At 42.7% G+C, this 24,276-nt stretch overlaps 1 protein-coding gene across 1 annotated transcript; it reads right to left on the bottom strand.

The window, feature by feature from the left end:
• Positions 1-1,280: 1,280 nt before the first annotated feature.
• On the bottom strand, positions 1,281-23,979 carry PAXX (PAXX non-homologous end joining factor). Its single transcript, XM_089675313.1, has 8 exons — positions 23,911-23,979; positions 22,928-23,106; positions 18,623-18,683; positions 13,747-13,793; positions 8,984-9,174; positions 6,006-6,080; positions 4,681-4,774; positions 1,281-2,401 (listed from the first exon to the last, which is right to left on the bottom strand). Exons 1-8 carry the CDS (start codon positions 23,977-23,979, stop codon positions 2,362-2,364), a joined length of 756 nt encoding a protein of 251 aa, XP_089531439.1. The 3' UTR covers positions 1,281-2,361.
• Between the last annotated feature and the right edge of the window lie 297 nt (positions 23,980-24,276).

Below are 24,276 nucleotides of genomic sequence, written 5' to 3'. Positions count from 1 at the left end.
ACAAGAGTTCTAATCCTTCTGCATTCTATCCAAAAGCAGAATAAACGGCTGGACATGAACTTTGCAATGGAGAAGAGACATGCAAAGTATCTTGTGGAATAAAATACACCAACGTGACTGCTTGCAGTCTTCTATGACATGTATCCTGAGCTGCCATTGGGCAGCTCAGTTTACATCCCTGGCACAGTCCCTGTGTGTTGGGATGACTGATGAGTTATGTCGTCCTGTGCCAGTCAATGTAAATGGCCACAGACCATTGCCTGGAAGGAGTCATGGAGAAGATGCCGGCACCTCTTGGACTGTTGCAAAGGAGGTAAGCATAGTGACTTTAGTTCCGCTTTAAGTAATGCCACCCACAAATAGAAGAAGAGCGTGAATAGAAGTCCCAAACATGAAATGACTATATTCTGGAAAGATATGGCATAAACACCCATATGGAAGAAAAATATACTTGAAATATTTTAAAAATATTCTTCCCAAATATATTGCCATATATTTGAAATGCTATAATTTTGGCCATATTCAATATATATATATATATATACACACACACATATATATATATATATACACATACACACACACACATATATATATATACACACATATACACACACACACATATATATACACACATACACACACACACACATATATACACACACATACACACACACATATATATATACACACATACACACACACACACATATATATATATATACACACATACACACACACACACACACACACACACATATATACACACATACATATATATACATACCATGTTGATATGTGTTTTTATTCCAAAACATATGAAAAAAAAATTATATACATACAATGCGTTTTTATTCCAAAATATATGACAAATATTTTTAAAAATACATTTCAAATATACTGTATGTCTTTAAAATTACAAATCTAAATTTTTGGTATGCATTTACAAATATATGTAAAACTATATGTTAAAATTACTTTTTTATATGTTAAAAAGATTCTGAAGAATATATTTTAAAAAAATATATTTTTAAAAATATATATTTTTTTTAATATATTCTTCAGATTTTTTTTTTAACATAAAGAAGTCATTTTAACATATATTTTTACATATGTTTGCAAACGTATTCCAAAAATGTAGATTTATATTTTTAAAGACATACAGTATATTTGAAATGTATTTTTAAATATTTCTCCATATAATTTTGAAAGAACAATAAATTTCAACATGTAGGCGGATAGATAGATAATGAGAATGAATATGGCCAAAATTGTAGCATTTCAAATATGTGGCAATATATTTGGGAAGAATATTTTAAAAATATATTTTAAATATATTTTTCTTCCATGTGGGCATGTACCATTTGAGCATTCATCTTCTTTGCTCTAAAGCCAGCCATACATGAATTGAAATATGTCCAGTTCAGGACTGGCTAGATTTCAATCCATGTATTGGCGGGATGGTTGTATAGAAGTCAATCTACTGATCAACTTCTGTACAACCGCCCTGTAAGACTTTTGCTGCTCGATCAGCGCCGCTGGCTATAGCCAGTGGTGCTGATCAGTATATTGTGGTGGCAGGGAAGTCTCCCAACTGTCAGACTACAATTCCCTATCCACCTTGAATGAATGGGGAAGTCCTTCTTTTTTCATTTTACCCATTAGTTGAACAAAAAAAAATGACTAATGTATGAGCTGCTCAAACAACCAACAGTGACACCGGCCTGATTTAAGACAATATCAATTGGCTGGAATATTTCAGTCCAGATGGTTGATTCTTCTTCTGAGGTAGGTTGGACAGGGATGTCTGCAAATGTTGTGCACAGACATGCATACATTTGCAGACAGACCAACAGACATGTAGTAATTGGCCAGATCCCACATCTGAAAGGCACCCTAACTCAGCAATGAAATTGCAGCCCTGCATCCACCATGAAAAGGGAATCATAGGAAAGGTTTCAGTAGCAACAGCCATAATAGTTTGCTAGTGTGATCCTTCTATAGTGTAGTCATGAGACTTGTTTTCTCCTGCATTATGGGAAGCAATGGGTTATACAGCCAATGGCGTTATTGAGAGCCCTTTAGAGGTCAGGTCTGTGCAGCAGTAAAAGAGGTCCTCTTGCTCTGTGACAATACATTTAGATATCCGGTACAGTCCAATCGTGTAGTTCAGGAAAGGCAGAGAATTATCCTTGTCCGTGACTTATTATTTGGAGGTAGATAATAAACAGCCTGTCCTTGTAATATAAACTTGCCCCAATGAACCACCCAGTACTTGCATCAAACTGTCAATAGATGGCGTTATTGATCCACATTATGGTGTACACAGTCACATCCAGCACAGACCACTTCCATGAATGCTCAGGATTCTTCAAAATCCACTCCCTTTGCGATTTTCTTACTAAAAGAAAAAATGGGAATACATTATCTTATTCATGTTAAGCCCACAAGGTTTTAAACTTGTACTACAAATACACACAATTCTTAACATTTAACAAAGAAATGTAATACCAAAATAGGGAATGTAAACATGGGGGCAATTTCACTAAAGCCATTGCGCCACTATTCTGGGGTCAATCCCTTTTGGTATTGTATTGCCCCAAATTCATGAAGCATATGCGGCAAATTCAGGCAGTTCTAAAATGCGCCACTTTTACATTGCAGTACAATGCCTACACCCAATTCAAAATAAAATATTGACAGTGTGTATCTTACAAAAGTTGAGCTAATTAAGACCAACTCTCTTTTTACATACAGAGAGAGACATGGTACAGACAGATTTTACATCTCGCACGAAAAGTGTTGCAGCATGCAATGAATTCAAGTAAAGGATCTAGATAGGTACATGATTATGGCTTAGGCTGCACCACTTTTACAATGCACACAAGACATTTTAGTAAATCTATCTGTGCCAGTCTTTTTTTAAATTCCACGGACAATCTTCTGAACAATTCAGGACTAAAGCTGAATTCCAGATATAGCAGGAATAGCATACGAAAAATGTCAGTCCAGAAGGTTTGGGCAACCGGACAAGACCACAAAATATGAAAGTTCTGACCACTACAGCATTCTGGACAACCCCTGGAGAGTAGCCGTGGGTATATTTAGCGATCCTTGCAGGGACTAAATACCATTGTGTCAAAACTTTGTAATTAGTCTCAACAGCCACCACATTCTGTGAGGAAGACTTGGTAGCCGATGAGATACAGTCCCAATCTGTAGGGTCCAATTGAAGTCCTAGATCTTTCTCCCATCTGGTGACATATGTAGGGGTTGGAAAAGACTCTGGTGTGGACAAAAGGTTATAGAGAACTGAGATGAGGCCTCACCTATGCGGGTCCTTGTAGCAAGAGCCTTCAAAGAAGGACATTGGACGATTGGTAGAGTGGAATTGGGCGGCGAAACGGAGCATAGAAGTGCTGTAGTTGAAGGTATCTAAAGATTTCCGACGCTGGAATAGAGTGCGTTTCCCGGAGAGAGGAGAAAGATTTTGAGCTCTATTGGTCAAAAAGTGGTGAGCACGAAGTAGGTTAGCCGAGGACCACTGATGGAAGGAGCGTGGGGAGGACCAGGCTGGTGGAAAGGCCAGGTTCCAGAGGTAGAATGAATTACATTTTCTCAACGAATGTAAGGCATTCCCTGGTTGGACTAGGTGGAGATCATGATGTCACTGCCCACCCCTTGTCAATCAGAGAATGACAAATGTCTTGATAGAAATTTGCAAGGCATTCTGTAAGTGGCACCCGTGGAAGTGATAGACCACCTGTGTTTATTAAGCAGCAGGGCAGCCATTCAACATGGGACCCAGAAGCTAGTGGAGATCTCTGTAGTAGCAGTAATTGGCAGTACTTACTAAAGTGATTTCCAGCTTCCACTGGGATCCTATAGGCATGGCCTATACTGTATGTACATTGTTCCAAGCTGGTCCAATGTAACTATTCTCTAAAACTCATACTTGGAATTCACCTTTATTGCTGGTTCACAATGATGCCTAGCAGGATTTGCAGCAATTGCTGTGCATTTCCCGAATCGCATCACAATTGCATTCTGTTCATGCAAACCGCTGTGGGTGTCTATGTTAACGACACCCCAAAACGCATTGCAATTGGCTGAATCGAATTGGATTTCAGTGAGGAAAAATAGGTGCCTACACCTTTCCTGCAGGTGCAGTGCTATTTGAGTCATACAAAATGAATGGCTCAAATCGCACTGCAAGAATCACATCTGATTTAACCAGGAATGCAGTGCAATTCCTGTCTGAATCAAAAGCAGTTTCCCAAATCGCATCAGTATGAACCGGCACTTAAGATCCCATACATATCTGAGTGATGGAATCCATGCGTAATTGCCAATCATAAGGTCCATTCGAAAATTATCAGAAATTTCCCAATTTGCTTCTATTTCAAAACGACCTGCAAAAAGCACTGAATAGTGTGATTTCTTAGATTTAATCCAAGTATCAAAAAATCTGTTAGAACAATCAGATTAAAACTGGTGTGGAACCAAAACCTGCCATGATAAAATGTTCATACAGCAGCCGTATATAAAGTGTGTAGGACCATGGGTAACGAGCCTGTTCTTCCCTCCAGTCCCTTTATACAGAGCATCAAAGGGTGGAACACATCTTGTGACAGTTAAGAAGTTTTGTTTGAAAACTGAATACAAAAAGGATAACTGTACCTCTTACATCCAGGATTAATGAGCGACTCCCCAGGGATTCTTTTTTTCACTTGTGCCGCAGATCCTGCATATCCCTTCTTTCGAGAATCAACATCTAACAGAAAATTTTTAAATGACATTTATTTTTTTTATTTTTGATATAGCACCAACATGTAGTCCTTTACAGAGAACAGCTAAAAGTTAAATAATTATTCTCTTTTATACCGCATATCACTCACTCCTTTATCCTTTGTCAAAGCTGAAGTTTAATCTGCTTATATTTTGTCTTCCCTGGTTCCTCCCCACCCTCCTTATCAACATGCTCATTAAATTTTCAATTAAAACTTTATTATTTTCATTACTTACCCTGTTTTGGTTCCAGTCTTGTCATTACTGGGTCTCTGCACTTCTCTATGTGATACAGACAGATAATGGCTGGTGGGTGCTATACATAGGTCCCAGGAAACATCACAGCGCTCTGCCTCAGTCCTGATGCAAGCAGTTAGTTGGCTTTTGGGAGGAAAGCCAAATGTCTTGATGGGCAGGTGGGTGTCTGCAGGAGTGTATTTAGAATTTGTGCTGCCCTAGGCAACACAAAAAATCTGCCGCCCCTGGCCCCCATCCACCAGCCCCCCCACCTGTGACCCACCCGCACACCATGGCCCCCACAACTCCCCTTCCCCCCGGAGAGAGACATCCCATCACAGGGGCTCTGTTCCTGGAGGTTCGCTGCTGCTCCCATCACTCTGTTCTGCTGCCCAGGAGAACCAGCGGCCGTTCTTCCAGGGGGTGGCACTCCCTTCACTCCGCTCTGCTGCCCAGGAGGTCCAGCTGCCGTTCTTCCGGGAGGCGGTGCTCCCTGCAGTCAGCTCTGCTGCCCAGGAGAACCAGCAGCCGTTCTTCTGACCATGCTGTGCTTTCATGCCTAGTGTGGTCAGTTTTTAAAAGGACAGCAAAAGGACTGGCAGGAACACCAGGACTTCACACAAAGGTCGCAATACAAAGAGAACAGGATACTTTTCATACAAGTACATGGTACAGCAAGAACATATCAGGAATGTCAAATGTTGGGTTTATCTATTCTTTAAGTAGACTTAGGCAAAAGCTATATACCAGTATGAATATGTCACTTAATTAAAGATAAATGAAATAAAACCAGGACCAAACTAGAAATCATAGGGGCTCCCTACCTGACTGCCCCCCCCCCCCCCACCACCACCACCCATTCCCCAGGCTTGGTATGGTAGTCCGCTCCTCTGCTTACATTTCTGGCCTTGCTATTTCTATTGCCCATCCAGATTCCTTGGCATGCTAAAAATTCAAAGCCAACTGCAACTTGCACGTACCTGGAAAAAGCAGCAAGTGGTTCTTCTGAGACTGCTTCACTGGACTGTCGGATGGAGTGATGCTGGGCTCTGCGGCTGGAAGACAAAAATGAACCATCAACACAAAAAGGGGGTTATTTACTAAAACTGGAGAGTGCAAAATCTGATGCAGCTCTGCATAGAAAACAATCAGCTTCTAGGTTATTGCCATAGCTCAATTGAACAAGCAGAATTTAGAAGCCGATTGGCTACCATACACATCTACAACAGATATGGAGTACTCCAGTTTTAGTAAATCCCCCTCAAAATGTCCATGTTCTGGTTCTAAAGAGCATTGCGCATCTGTCAGCTTTTTTTTGAGAACTTATGTTACATAAGCAGATTTAGAAACAAGCTGATATTTTAGAGCGAGTGCACATAAAGGTTTGCTGGGCTAATCAGCCTATTTTGTCATGTTTTCACATTTTATATACAGATGTGCAAGCACTCCCTCAAGTGGCTGTCTGTATGACAGACAGTGCAGTCAACTCCCAAGCTAAATGAATTCTTTGAAAAAAATACAGTAAAGAATAGACAAATGAGGTGTTTTTAGTGAAAGTCTATACCACTTGCCAGGGGCGTCCCTAGGGCTGGTGTCACCCGGTGCAATAACACTTGGTGACACAACCTCCTACGATCCCTGCAGGATGGATCGGATCTGTGGATTGAACATAATGGATCGGACTCTGATCCATTATGCTCCCCAATCCGCAGATCCGATCCATCCTGCAGGGATCGTCGGCATGCAACCTATACGGAGTGACACCGGACACAGTCCACGAAAAGGTAAGTTGTAAAGAAAGCCGATGATCCCCGCAGGATGAATCGTCGGCTTGCTTTACAACTTACCTTTTCGTGGAGTGGGTCCGGTGTCACCCCGTGCGGTAGGTATCACCCGGTGCCGCGCGCACCCCCCGCACCTGCTTGGGGACGCCACTGCCACTTGCCCTCCAGAGGATTTACCCCCCTTCCTGACCAGACCATTTTTTGCAATAAGGCGCTGCATTACTTTAACTGACAATTGCGCACTCATGCAACGCTGCACCCAAATTATATGTATGTCCTTTTTTTCCCACAAATAGAGCTTTCCTTCAGTAGTATTTGATCTCTGCATTTTGTTTTTTGAGCTATGAACAAAAAAAAAAAAACGACAATTTGAAAAAAAACATGTCCAGTAAAAAAAATTATATAATCAAATGTATTCATAAATTTAAGCCAAAATGTATTCTGCTACTAAAAAAATTTTAAAAATACCAATATGTGTAAATTAATTGGTTTACGTAAAAGTTATAGTGTTTACAAATGGCAGTATATATACTGGAATTTTGATTTATTTTTTATACTAGTATCAGCAATCTAGGCGATCAGCGACTTATAGCAGGACTGCGGCGGCCATTCAGACACTGGGGGGAACTGACCTGGTGTCGCTGACATCCCCAGTGACACCAATACAGTGATCAGTGCTAATAAAAAGCACTGACACTGTACTAATGACACTAGGCAGGAAGGGGTTAACATTTGGGGCAATCAAAGGGTTAACTGTGTGCTGTGTTTTACAACATGTGCTGTGTGTGTTTTACCTGGGAAACATGCTGCTGTGTATTTCTCTGCTGTGCAGAGAAATACACAGCAGCATGTTGTTGCTGGCAGGAGAGAGAACTGTGTTGTTACTCGGCGATCGCCGGGTGCCGCGAAGAATCTCTGGCTAGGACCTGGTGATTGATACCCGTAGCCGCCAATGGCGGCGCAAGTAGGGCGGCGCATGTGCGCCCCCTACCCAGAGATGTAAATCACAATATATATATATATATATATATATATATATATATATATATATATAAATATATGTGTGTGAGTTTGCTCAGCCCTGCCACCCTGTAGCAGTATTTCTACAATAGGGCAGCGGGCAACTGGTTAATGGCTAATATCACCTTTTTAATATGCGCCCCCTACCCGGAAATGTAAATCACATGTATATATATATATATATATATATATATATATATATATATATATAATGTGAGTTTGCTCAGCCCTGCCACCCTGTAGCATTAATTCTACTATAGGGCAGAGGGCAACTGGTTAATGGCTAATTCTACCATTATAACATGTTATACCCGTATCTAGGCTGTCACAGCATGAGGAAAATACTGCCAATAACCAGCAGCTGTCAGAGAGCAGATCTGCACTGATCATCCGTGCCATGATGATCAGTGCCTTGCAGTGCCACCCACCAGTGCCCAACAGTGCCCCCCATCAGTACTGCCCTGCAGTTGCGCCCAGCAGTGCCGCCAGTCAGCATCGCCCAGCAGTGCCTCCTCATCAATGTCCATCAGTGCTGCCTATCAGTGCCGCCTATCTGTGCCCCCTCATCAGTGCTGCCTATCAGTGCAGCCTCATCAACGCAAATCCTTGAAGGAGAAAAATTACCTGTTTGCAAAATTTGATAATAGAAACAAAGAAAAACTTTTTTTTTTTCCAAGCTTTTTGCAATTTTTAGTTTATAGCGCAAAAAAGTAAACACCCAGTGGCAATTAAATACCACCACCAGAAAGCTTTATGTGTATGAAAAAAATTATAAACATTTCATATGGGTACAATGTTGCATGACTGCGCAACTGTCAAAGTGCAACAGCGCTGAAAGCTGAGAATTGGGGTAAAAGTGCCCAAGAGGCAAGTGGTTAAACCTGTGTATTTGTTAATGTCAGAACTGCTTTTCTCCCCATACAAGTCAATAGGAATCCAAACACAGCTTGTAACTTGATGTGGCTCAGAAGGAGATCAATTGCAGATCCCATGCAGCTAAAGTCATTAGAAAAAATGCATCTAAATGCGAGTACTTTGGATGCAGATTTTCTGCAGGATCTTCTGCTAGCTCTGCCTATTCCATGCAGCAATCCGCATATACCAGTGTGAATGAAGTCTTTATAACCCCTGAATCCTTAGCTGGTCACCATCACCTTTCAGCTGTTTCTCCAAGTTCCACACTCGATCCGCCAGGTCAAATAACACCTGCTGTACATGTGCTCGTGCCTCGGAGATGGGAAGTTTGAGAAGGTCAAGGGTCACTTTCTTAGAATCCACAGCAATGGACAGGCTGGCCAAACTTCCTTGCATGTCTAAGACTGGAGTATTGTGCTGGAAAGTTTCCCTTTGGAAAAAGAAGAGGTTATATCAGCTAGGAGGTACAAATCATGAAGGGCACGTCCTCTGTGAGCAACTCCACTGAAAGTAGCTTGGGTGGAGTAGGAATGATGTGATCCCACTGCTGTCTAGGAACCTGGATCAGGACCGGTTCACACCATAGGAACGCAGTCTGGATGCTTTTTTGCACGCGCGATTTTGATGCGTTCTGGTGCATTTTTATGTGTGTTTTTTTTCAATATGTTCCAGTACATTTTTTCCCATAATTTATTTCTTAATCAGGGACATGTGCATGCTAGTGCATCTTTGGTGCGTTCCAGTGCAGTTCAATGAAGTAAAATGCATTATGTTTTTAATTTTTTTTTTCTGCACTGGAACTGACAGCACTGGTGAGAACTAGGCCATTGGAAACCATATAACCTACTGTTCATGCGTTTTTGATGCAAAAACACAAACGCCATACTAGACTGCACCTGATGTAAACCAACCAGGGGCGGACTGACCATTTGGAAACTCGGGCACTGCCCGAGGGCCTGGGGTCAGTAGGGGGCCCCATGAGATGCCCCTGGTATCTTTATCATAGGCTTTTTTGAGTTTGGGCAAGGACACAGGGGCCTCATGATCAGGGGCGGACTGACAACTCATGGGGCCCCCGGGCAATAGGGGATCTTGGGGCCCGTGTCCTTGTCCAAACTCAAAAAAACCTATGAAAAAGGTACCAGAGGCATCTCATGGGGGCCCCCTACTGACCCCGGGCCCTCGGGCAGCGCCCGAGTTTCCAAATGGTCAGTCCGCCCCTGCTCATGATCCCCTATTGCCCGGTGGCCCCATGAGTTGCGAGTCCGCCCCTGGAACCAACCCTTAGTCTAGGTTCACACTTGTGTGGTGCAGGACACCGCATGTAATTTGCACAGGAATCGCACCGCAGTCCCATGCAAATCACATATGTCTGTACGGTGTGATTTGAGCCATACATTTTGTATGGCCCAAATCACATTGCATCCGCACCAAAAAGGTGCGGGATGCTTTTTTTTCCCCGCATCCGATTCGCATCGCTTGAGTGTTCACACCCATGCGATGTGAATTCTGGCAACCGTTCTGCGTTTTGCAACCTTTTTTTGTGGTGTCGGTCATTTAACATTGAAATCACACCTGATCGCATGGACGCCAGGCGATTACAATGCGGTGTGGAAGACTTTACTTCAAGCAGCAATTTTCACCATGAAGATAATGCAGATCCCCCCCAAAATCTTTCATTTACACATAAAATTGAAATTGCACTTACAATACAAAAGAATCAAAACATCTAGAAACAAATGACAGTGAAATTATATACACAATGCTGTCACTAGAGCAGGAAGTGAATGAGATTCCATTTTGGACACACAGCAAGTACGTACTGAGGTTTTAGTTTTCCTCATTTTAATTTAGTAAGGAACATTTTGAGAGAGAGCAAACAGGGACGACTTAACACCTGGGTGCTTCTGCTCCTCCACTGTCCAATCACAGGCTTGGACTGGGATGTGACATAACTGTAATGTCTAACTGCAGTAGAGGTCACCAACCAATTAGAGCTGTGTAAATCTCAGGACTGAATGGATAGAAAAACAAATCTTTTTGCTGGTAGAGAAGCTACCATATTTCCCTTTCCTTTCATGTATGTTTAGCTGTTGGCCTAGAATTGTGCCTTAACCCACTCAATGCGATTTTCATAAAGAATTGAAATTCCCAGCTTATTTAGGACCACTACATGTAGCGACAAAGAAGTGCACCCCATCTGACAGGCTCAATGGTTTCTAAGGGAAGAATATTTAAAATACAGACTGCACCAGCAGCAAAATCTGCTAGTGAAATCTTGTATTGCCACTTGACCTGCAAATTCAATAATCAGAAAACAATCGCTAAATTTTTATGGTCAGACCTAAAGCGGAACTTTACTCATGACAGTCTAACAACAATTAATGTTCTCTGACAAAAGGAAATATATTCTACATTAATAATTATGCTTCTAAAATTCATGTAAATTGCCTCCAGCATTGCTCCTGTTTCTTATTGCTGGAGGTCTGCCATTTTGTTGAAGCACAGAGCAGTCGCTTCCTTACTGAACACCCTCTCCCTCTTAGTGTCAAAAACTGTCACTTTCTGTAACTAAAATACACTATATTGCCAAAAGTATTGGGACGTCTGCCTTTACACGCACATGAACAGTAATGGCATCCCAGTCTTAGTCCGTAGGGTTCAATATTGAGTTGGCCCAACCTTATAACAGCTTCAACTCTGCAGGTGTAGAATATCTGTCAGAGAGCCCAAATTGCCCTTAGCGACCCCACCTCTATCACCAGGTAGCCAAGTGCAACAGCACCCAATATGTGCTTGTGTAGGTCCACCTCCTGACCATTGTGGTTGGAGGCAGGTAAAGTGTATCCAAACTGAAAACCAAAAATGTAATATACTATATTGCCAAATGTATTGGGCCGCTGCCTTTACATGCACATGAACTTTAATGGCAACCCAGTCTTAGTCCATAGGGTTCAGTATTGAGTTGGCCCACCCTTTGCAGCTATAACCGCTTCAACTCTTCTGGGAAGGCTGTCCACAAGGTTTAGGAGTGTGTCTATGGGAATGTTTGACCATTCTTCCAGAAGCACATTTGTGAGGTCAGGCACTGATGTCGGACGAGAAGGCCTGGCTCACAGTCTCCACTCTAATTCATCCCAAAGGGGTTCTATCAGGTTGAGGTCAGGACTCTGTGCAGCCCAGTCAAGTTCCTCCACCCTAAACTCGCTCATTCATGTTTGTATGGACCTTGCTTTGTGCCGTGGTGCGCAATCACGTTGGAATAGGAAGGGGCCATCCCCAAACTGTTCCCACAAAGTTGGGACCATGAAATTGTCCAAAATGTCTTGGTATGCTGACGCCTTAAGAGTTCCCTTCACTGGATCTAAAGGGCCAAGCCCAACCCCTGAAAAACAACCCCACACCATAATCCCCCCTCCACCAAACTTTACACTTGGCACAATGCAATCAGGCAAGTACTGTTCTCCTGGCAACCACCACGACCAGACATGTCCATCGGATTACCAGACAGAGAAGTGTGATTGGTCACTCCAGAGAACACGTCTCCACTGCTCTAAAGTCCAGTGGTGGCGTGCTTTACACTACGGCATCCGATGCTTTGCATTGAACTCGGTGATGTAAGGCTTGGATGCAGCTGCTCGGCCATGGAAACCCATTCCATGAAGCTCTCTACGCACTGTTGTTCTGCTAATCTGAAGGCCACACAAAGTTTGGAGGTCTTTAGCTATTGACTCTGGGAACAGTTGGCAACCTCTGTGCACTGTGAGTTTCAGCATGCTCTGACCCCACTCTGTCATTTTACGTGGCTTACCACTTCGTGGCTGAGTTGCTGTTGTTCCCAGTTGCTTCCACTTTGTTATAATATCACTAAAAGTTGACCGTGAAATATTTAGTAGTAAGGAAATTTCACGGATGGACTTATTGCACAAGTGACAACCTATCAGGGTACCACACTTGAATTGACTGAGCTCCTGAGAGTGACCCATTCTTTCACAAATGTTTGTAGAAGCAGCCTGCATGCCTAGGGGCTTGATTTTATACACTTGTGGCCATGGAGGTGATTGGAACACCTGAATCTAATGATTTTGAGGGGTCCCAAATACTTTTGGCAATATATTGTGTATACATTTCCAACTTTGATTGTATGTCTTGGCTTAGCTAAAGAAGAAGGCTGATAACAGAAGCTTTAGGCTCCATGCACAAATGTTTTTGTAGATTTTTTTGGAGCGTTTTTCCAGCAGAAAAAACACTAAACGCTCCTAAAACAGCTTTTTTCTAGCTTTTATTTTGTTCTACATGTGCCGTAAAAACTCTAATCAAATGCAAACACTCCTAAAGAATTCTGAATGCTACTAAAACCGCTATTACCAGCATTTTTTGAGCTCAAAAAAAAAAAAAAAATGCTGGTGTGTATGGAGTCTTACAGTGCTGAAGTTCATAGGCTGCTCATGAAGGAGAAAGAAGAGAATATCAGGGAGAAAAGATAGACTCCTTGTAAGTTTAACTCTTTTGTGTCTCTCTGGCAGCACAGTTGGTCACCTCTCCTGCTTTTCTTTTCTCTGTCCCTAATCTGTGCTCCTGCTGCACAGTCTGTGCCATTCCTGTTGCTTCCTATCCCCTCAGCAGCAGTTTATCTTTAGGCTGTCGGCAGATCTGCATCTAGTGCTTCAGTGATTATCGGCACAGTGCCAAGATTAGAAAGCAACTGAGCATGTGCAGAGCAGGGTAAGACAATGCCTTACTGGATTTTAAACAGTGTAGGCACCTATGTTTTAATGTTTTACATAGCTATACCTGCAAAAGGGGCCCGAGTGAAGTGATCTATCTAATTTTCTGACTAAAGTTCATCTTTAAGTCTGCCAACTACTGAAACAAAAGCGATGTGAGAACCTTACTTTCTGGTACTAAAGGGCTGTGAGGGGTGATGTTTCCTCCAGGTTACTACACAAGTAGAGCTAATCGAAAGCATAATATGACATAGAGAGGGTAGAGTGAGCCTTACCGCAGTTTATCTACCAGCTCCTGAGACGTGAGGCTCTGCACAGCATCCTGGAAGAGAGGACATGGTTACATTTTAATTTTGTGAACAGAAATTAGGTTTTCAGCACCACTTCAAATAATGATGGCGAGTTCCAGGGACATAGCAATACTATAGAAATGTTGTGTTAACATAAAAAGTGGTAAGCTTTCAAACCTCTGATGCAGAGTTAGGCAAATGGTATATGTCATGCTTATATTAACCAATGCAAAAAAAGGAGGATATGATTGATTGTGCAACACAGGCAGTTCATCTTTCAGGCACTTTGTGAGCAGGGCTTTCCTCTCTATTTGCTGTGTAGAGGTGTCTCCCAATCCCACAATACATGCACCTGCTCAGTATGCAATATTTGAAAGGACACACCATATTGCAGTGTCCCGTTCCACCATTGCAGCCAGACTCCATGCACAATTACCTCTTCTGTACCATATGGCTAGGTCCCTAAGGTCTCGGCCATGTGGGTCCAGTCCCAGTTGCTGGGGCACCGACCACTCCGGAGGTAGGCTATGAACGACACCGGTACATAAGACTCATCACTCCTGCAGGTACCACTCTCCTGCTGTCATAACATCCTTTCCTTGTGCTGGTTGCCCCTAGCAACAACATGTCACTACTTCACCTCTTGTGTGCATCACTACCCTGTTCTTCTATTAACATGCACCCCTTTAAGTAACTTCAGACCAGGCGTTACAATGTTTCAAAAGCTTTACTGGACTAATATGAGATAACAGTTCAACATAAAGTGCAGTCTTTCCCTAACATCCCAAAAAGCATAAATAGTATGTTCTTTCAACCTATCGAATGTTTATTGTTGTAAGATTCTCTCAGTTTATGGAATAAACTTCACAAGATCTGCAAGATATCATTCTGATTGAGTCACTGACTGTGGACCCCAACTGAGGCTGAAGTTATCGCTATCTCATCACAACTGTAAGTTACAGAGATCACACTATCAATGCTTAGATTGGACACAGAACACAGTTAAAATTTAGCATGAGAGGAGCCCGGGCCTGAGCCTTTTCCCCCCCTTTTAAAACTTATAGATTTATACTATGTTTTTTCTGCTTTATTATCTATGTGTCTATTTTGGCTGACCCATTGGTGTCTCTTACCACTTATGTGTTTTTTTTTTCTAAAATTACAATAAAACATGTTCTGTTTTATCCAATGTTTTCATGTTGTGCATCTTTATACTTTCATATGGTATGGTGCTTTAAAAGCCCCATTAGTTTTTTTCTTGGTTAAAGTTTTTATATCTATCTTATTTGTGCTGGCCCTGGGAACAAATCCCCTTACCTCCCAGCTCAGTCCTCCTCTGAAAAGTAGTTCTGCTAATAAAGTGAACCACATTATTATTATTATTATACAGTATTTATAAAGCGCCAATAGTTCGCTCAGCGCTGTACATTACAAAGGGGGACAGAACATGTGACAGAACAATACCAATACAATGCAAAACATGAGGGGATTGAGGGCCCTGCTCTTTCGAGCTTACAATCTAGGAGGGAGGGGATGGTGGCACAGGAGGAGATAGCTGTGGGGGATGGAGTGGTAGGAAGAGTGGAGGAGGTCGGTCAAGTTAGCAGGGGGTAGGGTAGGCTTCCCTGAAGAGATGGGTTATAAGGGGGCACCTAAAGAAGAGAAGAGTAGGTGATAATCTGATGGGTTGGGGCAGGGAGTTCCAGAGGATGGGTGACACCCTGGAGAAGTCCTGGAGGCGGGCATGGGAGGAGGAGACCAGGGAACTAGAGAGAAGGAGGTCTTGTGAGGAGCGGAGTGTGCGTGGTGGGTGGTACTTGGATATTAGGTCAGTGATGTAGTTCGGGGCAGTGTGGTGGACAGCTTTGTACGTCAGTGTTAGATTTTGAATTTGATCTGTTGCGCAATCGGAAGCCAGTGGAGGGATTGGCAGAGGGGGGTGGCGGAAATGGAGCGGTTGGAAAGGTGAATGAGTCTGGCAGCCGTATTCAGGATCGACTGAAGCGGGGATAGCCAGCGGCGAGGCAGGCCACATCACTTTACCTCTGTTGGAATACAGTGTTTATTCATTTTGTGCGACAACTACATCAGTATCCAGTAGATGGCAGTGTTTGTGAGTTTGTAGCTGCATCTATTATATATACTCTATGTCTGTTCACTGAATAGTTTCCTGTTTCCTGGTTGCAGTAAAGCAAAAAGCACATGTGGGCTGTGCACAGGCTGTTCTGTAGGGCAATATACAGAATTTCTAACAGCCTCCAAGACCACTTTCTACCCTTATTGGTTATTAAAATAATCACACATAGTGGGTGCAGCCGATCCCCCCCCCCCCCCCACGCTTGCTTTTCCTGCCGGGCCAGTGCAGGCGCTGTAATAGGGGAGAGGACAGCTGTGGGCTGCAGCATGGGAGAGTGTCACAGGAGCGGATTTGTATAATCCCTGGTCAGCACCTGTTCTGTTACATACCCCCCTCCCCGCTCCTGTCAAGGGACCAGTCAGAATGGGAAGAGGAGGACAAGTGCATTATGGGACATGTAGACCCATTGACAGGATGGAACAGAATGGGGCAAACTACAGGATCCAACAGGCTGTGCAGTAAGAGTAGAGAGCAAGGAGCCTGGGGAGGAGAAAAAAAAACCACGCTGCTGAGGACTACAGGGGACATAGTGAGGAGACAACTGTGCTGGGGGACTCCAGAGAGGGAGAAAACACCCTGTCCAGTGCCACCAACCAGAGAGGGACTGAGCCACAACTGGAGTACAGACATGCTGCACTAGGGACCAAAATTGCCCAGGGCAACCCTGAGCGAGCGAACGTCCAGCTGTAGGGATCATTATTGCTGTGTCACTGGGTCTGTTGAGAGGGCTCATTACTTGCTACCACTGCTATAGACTGAGCCATTATGAACTGCCTAACCTGCTATCGTATAGCTATAATACTGTCTGCAGGCCATATTGACAGCTGAAACGCGCGCCAACAAGGTGCAACGTTTAGCCAACGAAGACTTAGGACTATAGACTGCCCCAAGGCCCTAGCCTGTTTGCTAGTTAACCACTTCCTGTCCAGCCCATGTACATAAATGGCCGGACAGAGCAGTGCCATTTATAAATGGTCCCCGCATTAACTGCCTGTGCGCGCTCCCTGGGAGTGCGCGCTCCCTGGGAGTGCGCGGCACCGCTATCCGATGCCCATAGCGGAACACCAATCGCTGTACGAGACCTCTGTGTGAAGTCCAGATTCATGTGATCTCTGATTGGCCAATCAGTGATCACATGAATAATAGTAAGCAAGATGTCACTTCCTGACATCATTGCTTACTACTAGTGAAATCTGTGAATGATCACAGATGTCACATGGTGCAAGGCTTGTACCATGTGACAAATAATAGCTCTCACAGTATTTCTCAATGACTGTAAGAACGTAGACAGAGAGAAGGAGAAATTATTGCTTTTTACAGCCTTTATCAGTGTAAAAAAAGAAAAAAAAAAAAAAAAGCATCGCCCCCCACAAGTAGTGCAATGTTAAAAAATAAAAAAGTGACCGTAAAAAAAATAAAGAAAATGTAAAAAAAAAATCATAATTTTTGGTTATAAACTAATTTGGGTTATAAAAAGACAGCCGAATACATTTTGGCCAAGATTTATGAAGAAAGATTATTTATTCGCAAAATTTTATTAGAAAAACACTTTTTTTTTCAAAATGTTTGGACTTTTTAATTTATATAGCAAAAAATAAAAATCCCAGTGTTGAATAAATACCCCCAAAATAAAGTTTTATCTGTCTCAAAGAAATGCTAAAAAATTCATATGGGTACAGTGTTGCATGACTGCGCAATTGTCATTCAAAGTGTGATAGAGCTGAAAGCTGAAAATTGGCCTGAACAGGAAGGGGGTGAAAGTGTCCGGACTTGAAGTGGTTAAAGTGGTACCAGACCCTTGTCCGCTCATTTGAGTGCACTCAAAATCAGTATAGAGCTGCTACCATTGTAAAAGTGTAAAGTTCAGTTGTATGGTTTGTTGCTGCTTTACAAATGTATATTTTCTGGTTAGTGATATAGATAGATTTGCTTTCCTCCTATTACTTGGGTACAGTTTCCACCTTGTTTAGCAGACTGTACACTAACTTGCCTGTTGTGTGTCCAATCCTGTTCCAACTGCCATTTATGTGAATCCGTATCAATAGATTATGAGTGTTTACCACTAAACTGGTATGTATATATTTATGAACAATACCCCACAGCCAGGTGAAAGGCATTTTACAAAGTACATTCAGAGGTGAATGGGGGGGGGGGGGGAGGGAGCGCTAAGACACATCTACCCTGTGTGCATTTGAGGATGGACCATCAGCAATAGGGGTTAGTAGAAGGTCCATGTGGAGGTGGTGTCCAAGTCCATCTGTAGTGGGGGGCTTATAGTAGTATGGACTTATCCGAGGAAGCAGCTGTAAGAGCTTGTAGATACTCCTAATGCAGGTAGAGAAGAGAGACAGCAGCGCCACTCTAAGTGTAGACGGTTAAAATCAGGCAGATTTAATGGTAAAATTGCACTCTCATAGGTAGAGAACAGGTAGGCATGTCAAGTGATGGAGGTCCTGAGTGAGTATGCTCCGAATGCACGCCATCTTGGAAACCCAGTCCAAGTGATGACATCATCCTGTCTAAATTGACCTACCAGCATGTCTTTGTAGTGTGGGAGGAAACCAGAGTTCCTGAAGGAAACCCACGCAGGCACAGGGAGACTATGCAAACTCTAGGCAGGTGGTGCCGTTTATCCACTGTGCTGCCTACTGTATATTTAGTAGTTGCTGCACTCAATAGCAAAGGCAGTAGAGAAGATGGTTACCAGCTACTAGGATCACTTACCCACTCCTCTAGTGTTTCCTCTGTGGCCTCCGACCTCCATACTTCATTCCCATTTGTCACACTAAAAAAATGTAAAAAAAATGCTGTAAAGACAAAATGTAAAACCCAACTTCAGCCAATACCTTTTTTTTCCTTTTTAGTGGAGTTGGGAAGGGTTCTAGCTCCTTTCATATTTTATTACTGTGTGTGTGCCTATTGTGGAGTTTTCTCCTCTCTTCCAAACTTGGTGACCATACAGTAAGAGGATCGCCACATTGGAAGCACAGACTGTAATATAAACCAGAGGGGGACAACTGCTGAGTTTGTCTTTAACCACTAGCCTACAGAGCACTTATACCCCCTTCCTGCCCAGGCCAATTTCCAGCTCTCAGCGCTGTCACACTTTGAATGACAATTGCGCGATCATGCAACACTGTACCCATATGAAATCTTTATATTTTTTTTGAGACAGATAGAGCTTTCTTTTGGTGGTATTTAATCACCTCTGGGATTTTTATTTTTTCTTAAACCAAAAACCACTGAAAATTTTGAAAAAAAAATTTATTTCTTAGTTTTTGTTATACAATTTTGCAAATAAGTGATTTTTCTCCTTCACCGATGTGCGCTAATGAGGCTGCAGTGATGGGCACTGATGGACACTGATGAGGAGGCACTGGTAGGTTGCACCGATGGGCATTGACAGGTATCACTGATGGGCACTGAAAGGCAGCATTGATACATGACATTGATATATGTCACTGATAGGCGGCACTGTTAGGCAGCACTGACTGGCACTTTTAGGCAGCACTGACACGCACTGATAGGCGACACTGACTGGCACTGATTGGTAGCACTGATAGGTGGCACTGATGGGTGACATTGAAAGGCAGCTCAGATGGGCACTGATATGTGGCATTGATGTGCGCTGGCATGTGGCACTGATGAGCACTGACTGCTGGCACTGATGGACACTGACAGGTGGCACTTCTGGGGCCACACTGATCATCAGGGCACACTGATCATCAGTGCCCTGATGATCAGTGTACATGTTCCCTCCGCGGAAAACCGATTACCAGCTCTCCTCACCTCTCGAGCTGTCAGCGTGACAGCTCCAGAGGAGAGAAATGCCGATAACCGGCATTTCCTTGTTTACATGTGATCAGCTGTGATTGGACACAGCTGATCACATGACCGAGCCGACATCTTCAGTGAGAATGGAAGGACGTCATATGACGTCCTATCAGAACGAGAGAACCACCTTGCGCCTGTCATTGTACTATATGGCGGGCGGAAGGTGGTTAAAGAAGTTCTCATCCTGATTCCTGCTTTACTACCTAGTGAATTGTTGGCCTGGAACAAGCATACAAGACAGGTTCCTGAGACACCCTGGAATGCCCACCTTTAAAGACCAATGGTGGCAACCATATTTCATTCCTATACCAGTGTCCTTTAAAGTAGGATAAATTTCCTTAAAAGAAAAAAATCAGCTAGTTTTACATGAAAAGCTGTACTTAATGTCACATGCTATATTTTGAATAAAAGAGTCATCCGGTGTTACCTAGGGTGTGGTTGCCATCATCCCAATTTTTCTAACAGAGAGATTTGTACCTTACACTTGGTGGGATTTTTAAGGCAACCTTAGAATATATAAACCAAACAATTTTTTAAAAGAAGATTTGACATTTTATTTGACACCTCAATCTGCAATCTGAATCTGCACTAAATTATTCGAAACGCATTGGATATAGGCTGAATGCACTTGTAGTTCCCTCAATTGAGGTTGCAAGATGAAAATCAGCTTCAAGAAACACCGCTAATTTTCCAATCCAATAATTACTAATATTGTCAAGTATGTTGATAAGAATTGTTATATTCTATTGGGGAAATATGTATTGATGTGTTAAATAAAATGTCAAATCTTCTTTTAAAAAATTGTTTGGTTTATATATTCTAAGGTTGCCTTAAAAATCCCACCAAATGTAAGGTACAAATCTCTCTGTTACATATTTTATTTTTTCTGAAAGAAAGAACACTTTCATATGTACATTTTTTGTGAGTGTGATAAGCAGATCTTAACATAAATGTCCTAAAGCTGGCCATACGCTGATCGAAATTCAGCCAGTCCAGCAGGGAACAGCTGAATGTCAAGTGTGTAGTCTAGGGTTGCCACCTCATCCCTTTAATCCTGAACACATTAATTACATGGGTTCTGAGGCAAATTTAATGCAGATAAGGCACTAAGTGAGTTTATCTAGTTGCCGACCGCAGGTAGCCGAATGCCAGCTGCACTGCGGCCAGCCAGTTCTGGGAGGCCGTCATATGACGGACGGCCTCCCAGAACGCAGTCTCCTGTGCGCCCGCAGGGGCGCACACCCGGCGATCTCCATGATCGCAGTGTCCTACGGACACAACTGATCATGTGATGTGGTAAAAGGCCAATCACAGCGGCCTTTTACCACGTGATCAGCCGTGTCCAATGACACGCTGATCACCGGGAAATGCAATTGACGGTTCTTGGCTGCACTTTCCTCATACTGTCAGAGCATGAGGAATGTACTGCCGAGAACTGTCAATTGTCAGAGCAGAGATCGGCACCGATCATCAGGGCACTGATGATCAGTGCCCTGATGATCCATGTCCAGCAGTGCCACCCACCTGTGCCCAGCAGTGCCCAGCAGTGCCGCCAGTCAGTGCTGCCCAGCAGTGACGACTATCAGTACCCATCATCAGTGCCGCCTCATCAACGCACATCAGTGAAGGAGAAAAATGGCCTGTTTGCAAAATTTTATAATAGAAACAAAGAAACTTTTTTTTTTTTTTTTGCTCTTTTTTTGTTTATAGCGCAAAAAGTAAAACACCCATCCCATCTGTATCATGTGATCAGCTTTGCCCAATCACAGCTTATCAAAACAAAAGACTGAATGAATCAGTTTCATTCAGTAACAATGATTGCAAATATCAATTAAATACATTGGTATTAGCAATCATAATGTGATATAAAAAAGAAAAAACATCCTGATCACTTGTCCAGAGTAGTTCATTGTTACTATCGTAACATTGTATTGCTTTGGTCACAGTGTGCTGAAAAATAAAAATAAAATAGAAAACATTTAATAAAAATATTTAAAAAATTAGAAACATTTTGAAAAAAATAAAAATGCAATTATTATTATTATTTTCAAAGAAATGTAGCAGAATACATTTTGACCTAAATGTATGAAGAAATGTTATTTATTTGCAAAATTTTATAACAGAAACAAAGAAAAGTAAATTTTTTTTCAAAAGTTTCAGGTGTTTTTGTTTTATTTAGCAAAAAATAAAAAAACTTAGTGGTGATTAAGTACCACCAAAAGAAAGCTCTATTTGTGCGAAAAAAATAAAACTGTCATATGGGAACAGTGTTGCATGACCGCACAATTGTCATTCAAAGTGCGACAGCGCTGAAAGTTGGCCTGGACAGGAAGAGGGTATAAAAGCCCGGTATTTATTGAAGTGGTTAACCAATTTCTGTCAAAGGAACATGTCAACTAATTTTCCATCGATCAACAGCTGCAGCCAATCATTGACGGGTCACACTGTTGGAATACAACATGCTGTGGAAATGATTCCCCAATGCACCTCGTTTGTGTGATTAAAGGAAATTGTTTAAAAAAAGAAAAACTAAAGCAGGTCACACATGGGTCGAATTCCAAACAATTTTTTCGATCGAAAACATCTCTCGTTCTGTAATCCGATGGTGCCACCAATGATTTCGAAATTCGGTCGTTTTTCCCAAATTTTTCAGCATGCCCGATAAACAAAATGGGGAGGAACCACGAATATCGGCCGATGCCATTGCCCCATTAACAGAGCGAAACTCATCCAATTATTCTTACGTCCGATTTTCGAACAAAAAATCGTTCGGAAATCGATCCATGTATGGCCAACCTAATTGTGTTTGGCCAGACTTAAGCTGCCCATTGATGGATGGATCGAAATTTGGCTGGGTCAGTAGGGACCGGCTGAATTTTGATCGTCGTATGGGCACTGTGGTTGTACAGATGTCGATCTATCAATCAACAACTTTACAACTGCCCTGCTGGAAAAGGTTCTCTTGATCATCACTACAGACTATAGACTGCAGCTCTGATGGAGGGGGGAAGCCTCCCCACTGTCAGAATACAATGACACAGCAAGAGGATTCCCCCCCGTCTACCGTGGATGGGGGGAAATCAGGTCACTTTTTTTCTTTCGACCTGCTGGTTGAATGAGAAAACTGACTCATCTATGGCCAGCTTTAGTTAGTTCTTGGTGTACAGTTCCTTTAAATGTTTAAATGTTACTCACTGGATCTGTAGGGTCCTGTTACCCTGGGTTGGGGCTTTGCAGTGGCACAGGTATCTCTGGCTGGCGTAGTTCAGGGTACAAAGAGGGGACCATTGACCGGCTTCCATTGTTGGTGGAGTGTATGTTGTCTTCCTGTAACAGGCGGGGAAGTCGCCATGCTGAGCATGTGTACTTGCAGGCTGCAATGGAGAGGGAGGCGCTTTCTCCTCTCATGCTAACCCTTTACATGCCGAAAGAATGGCCAGACTGTGCTGAACCCTTAGAAGAGTCATTTCTTTCCTGTGCTGTAACTATAATGTATGGTGACTGCGCAATGACTGCGCCTGGCCGCTGTGTAGCAAATCAAGTTAGTTCTTTGGACTTTTTTACATGTACACTGAGCATCAGCCGCATGAAGGTTTCATTCGTACCAAGACTACATGCATGTGGGTGCAAAAAACACATAATGTGGGTTGGCTGTCATTGTCTAAAAAAATTGCATTGTGTTTTTTTTGGTGGTTTGTGCACTTTCATGTGTTTACACTTTACCTGCTTTTTCGAAATCCATGGCAAAAGGCGCAGCGCATGCCCGCACACACTTGTTATATTTTCCATCTTCAACAAAATGGTGCTGCCGTAATGCGCATGCGCCATTTTACCTATAAATTCAGTTGGCGCGCATCATAGCAGTACTGGCATCCCCTCTGAAGACGTGCGTGCGAACGAAATGCGTAAGTAGGAGCCAATACGCTGTGACGTCACGCCGCCGGAGCCACGTGAAGGTCAGGCGGCCATCTTGCTTATGGACGGTCAGGCCGTTTTTAAACCTTGTGTCATTTTACATCGAATTTGCAAATTCTGGAATAAATCATTTTTTACAATACCTACTACACTATGGGCACTTTTTATGTCTGCCTATGTGGAGCAATTAATTTATAGAGCCCACCCGATCCACCACAGTATCCAGAGGAGGGAGTTCCTGTCTCACAGGCTTCTACACTCACCCATCCCTTAAAGGGGACCTCTGGCTGACGGGATCCTTTACCACCTGGGAGTTTCTGATGCACCACCATTATCCAGAGGGAGGATTATCCTTGGCCTGGCTTATATCTGACTCCTAAAGGGGGCCTCCACTGATTGATCTAATGCGTATTAACATTACGCATCTGGTGAGTGCGTATTCTTACCCCACTATTCTGGAGCACCAGCACTGAAGCATTGCTGCTATTCACCTTATACCTGCACAGATTGTCACTTATGGACTAATACCGTTTAGTTGGCATTTAATATATTACACTCTATGTGGACTATCTCATATGTTATTTTAAGTGCTGCACTTTCTTATTTGATAACACTCACATGGCCATACT

The sequence above is a fragment of the Staurois parvus genome, unplaced genomic scaffold, assembly GCF_062004578.1.
Source record: "Staurois parvus isolate SC_StPar_1 unplaced genomic scaffold, SC_StPar_1.0 ptg000154l, whole genome shotgun sequence".
NCBI classification, from domain to species: Eukaryota; Metazoa; Chordata; class Amphibia; order Anura; family Ranidae; genus Staurois; species Staurois parvus.
The sequence above is the reverse complement of the archived record's forward strand: the minus strand, read 5'-3'. Positions and strand labels throughout refer to the sequence as shown.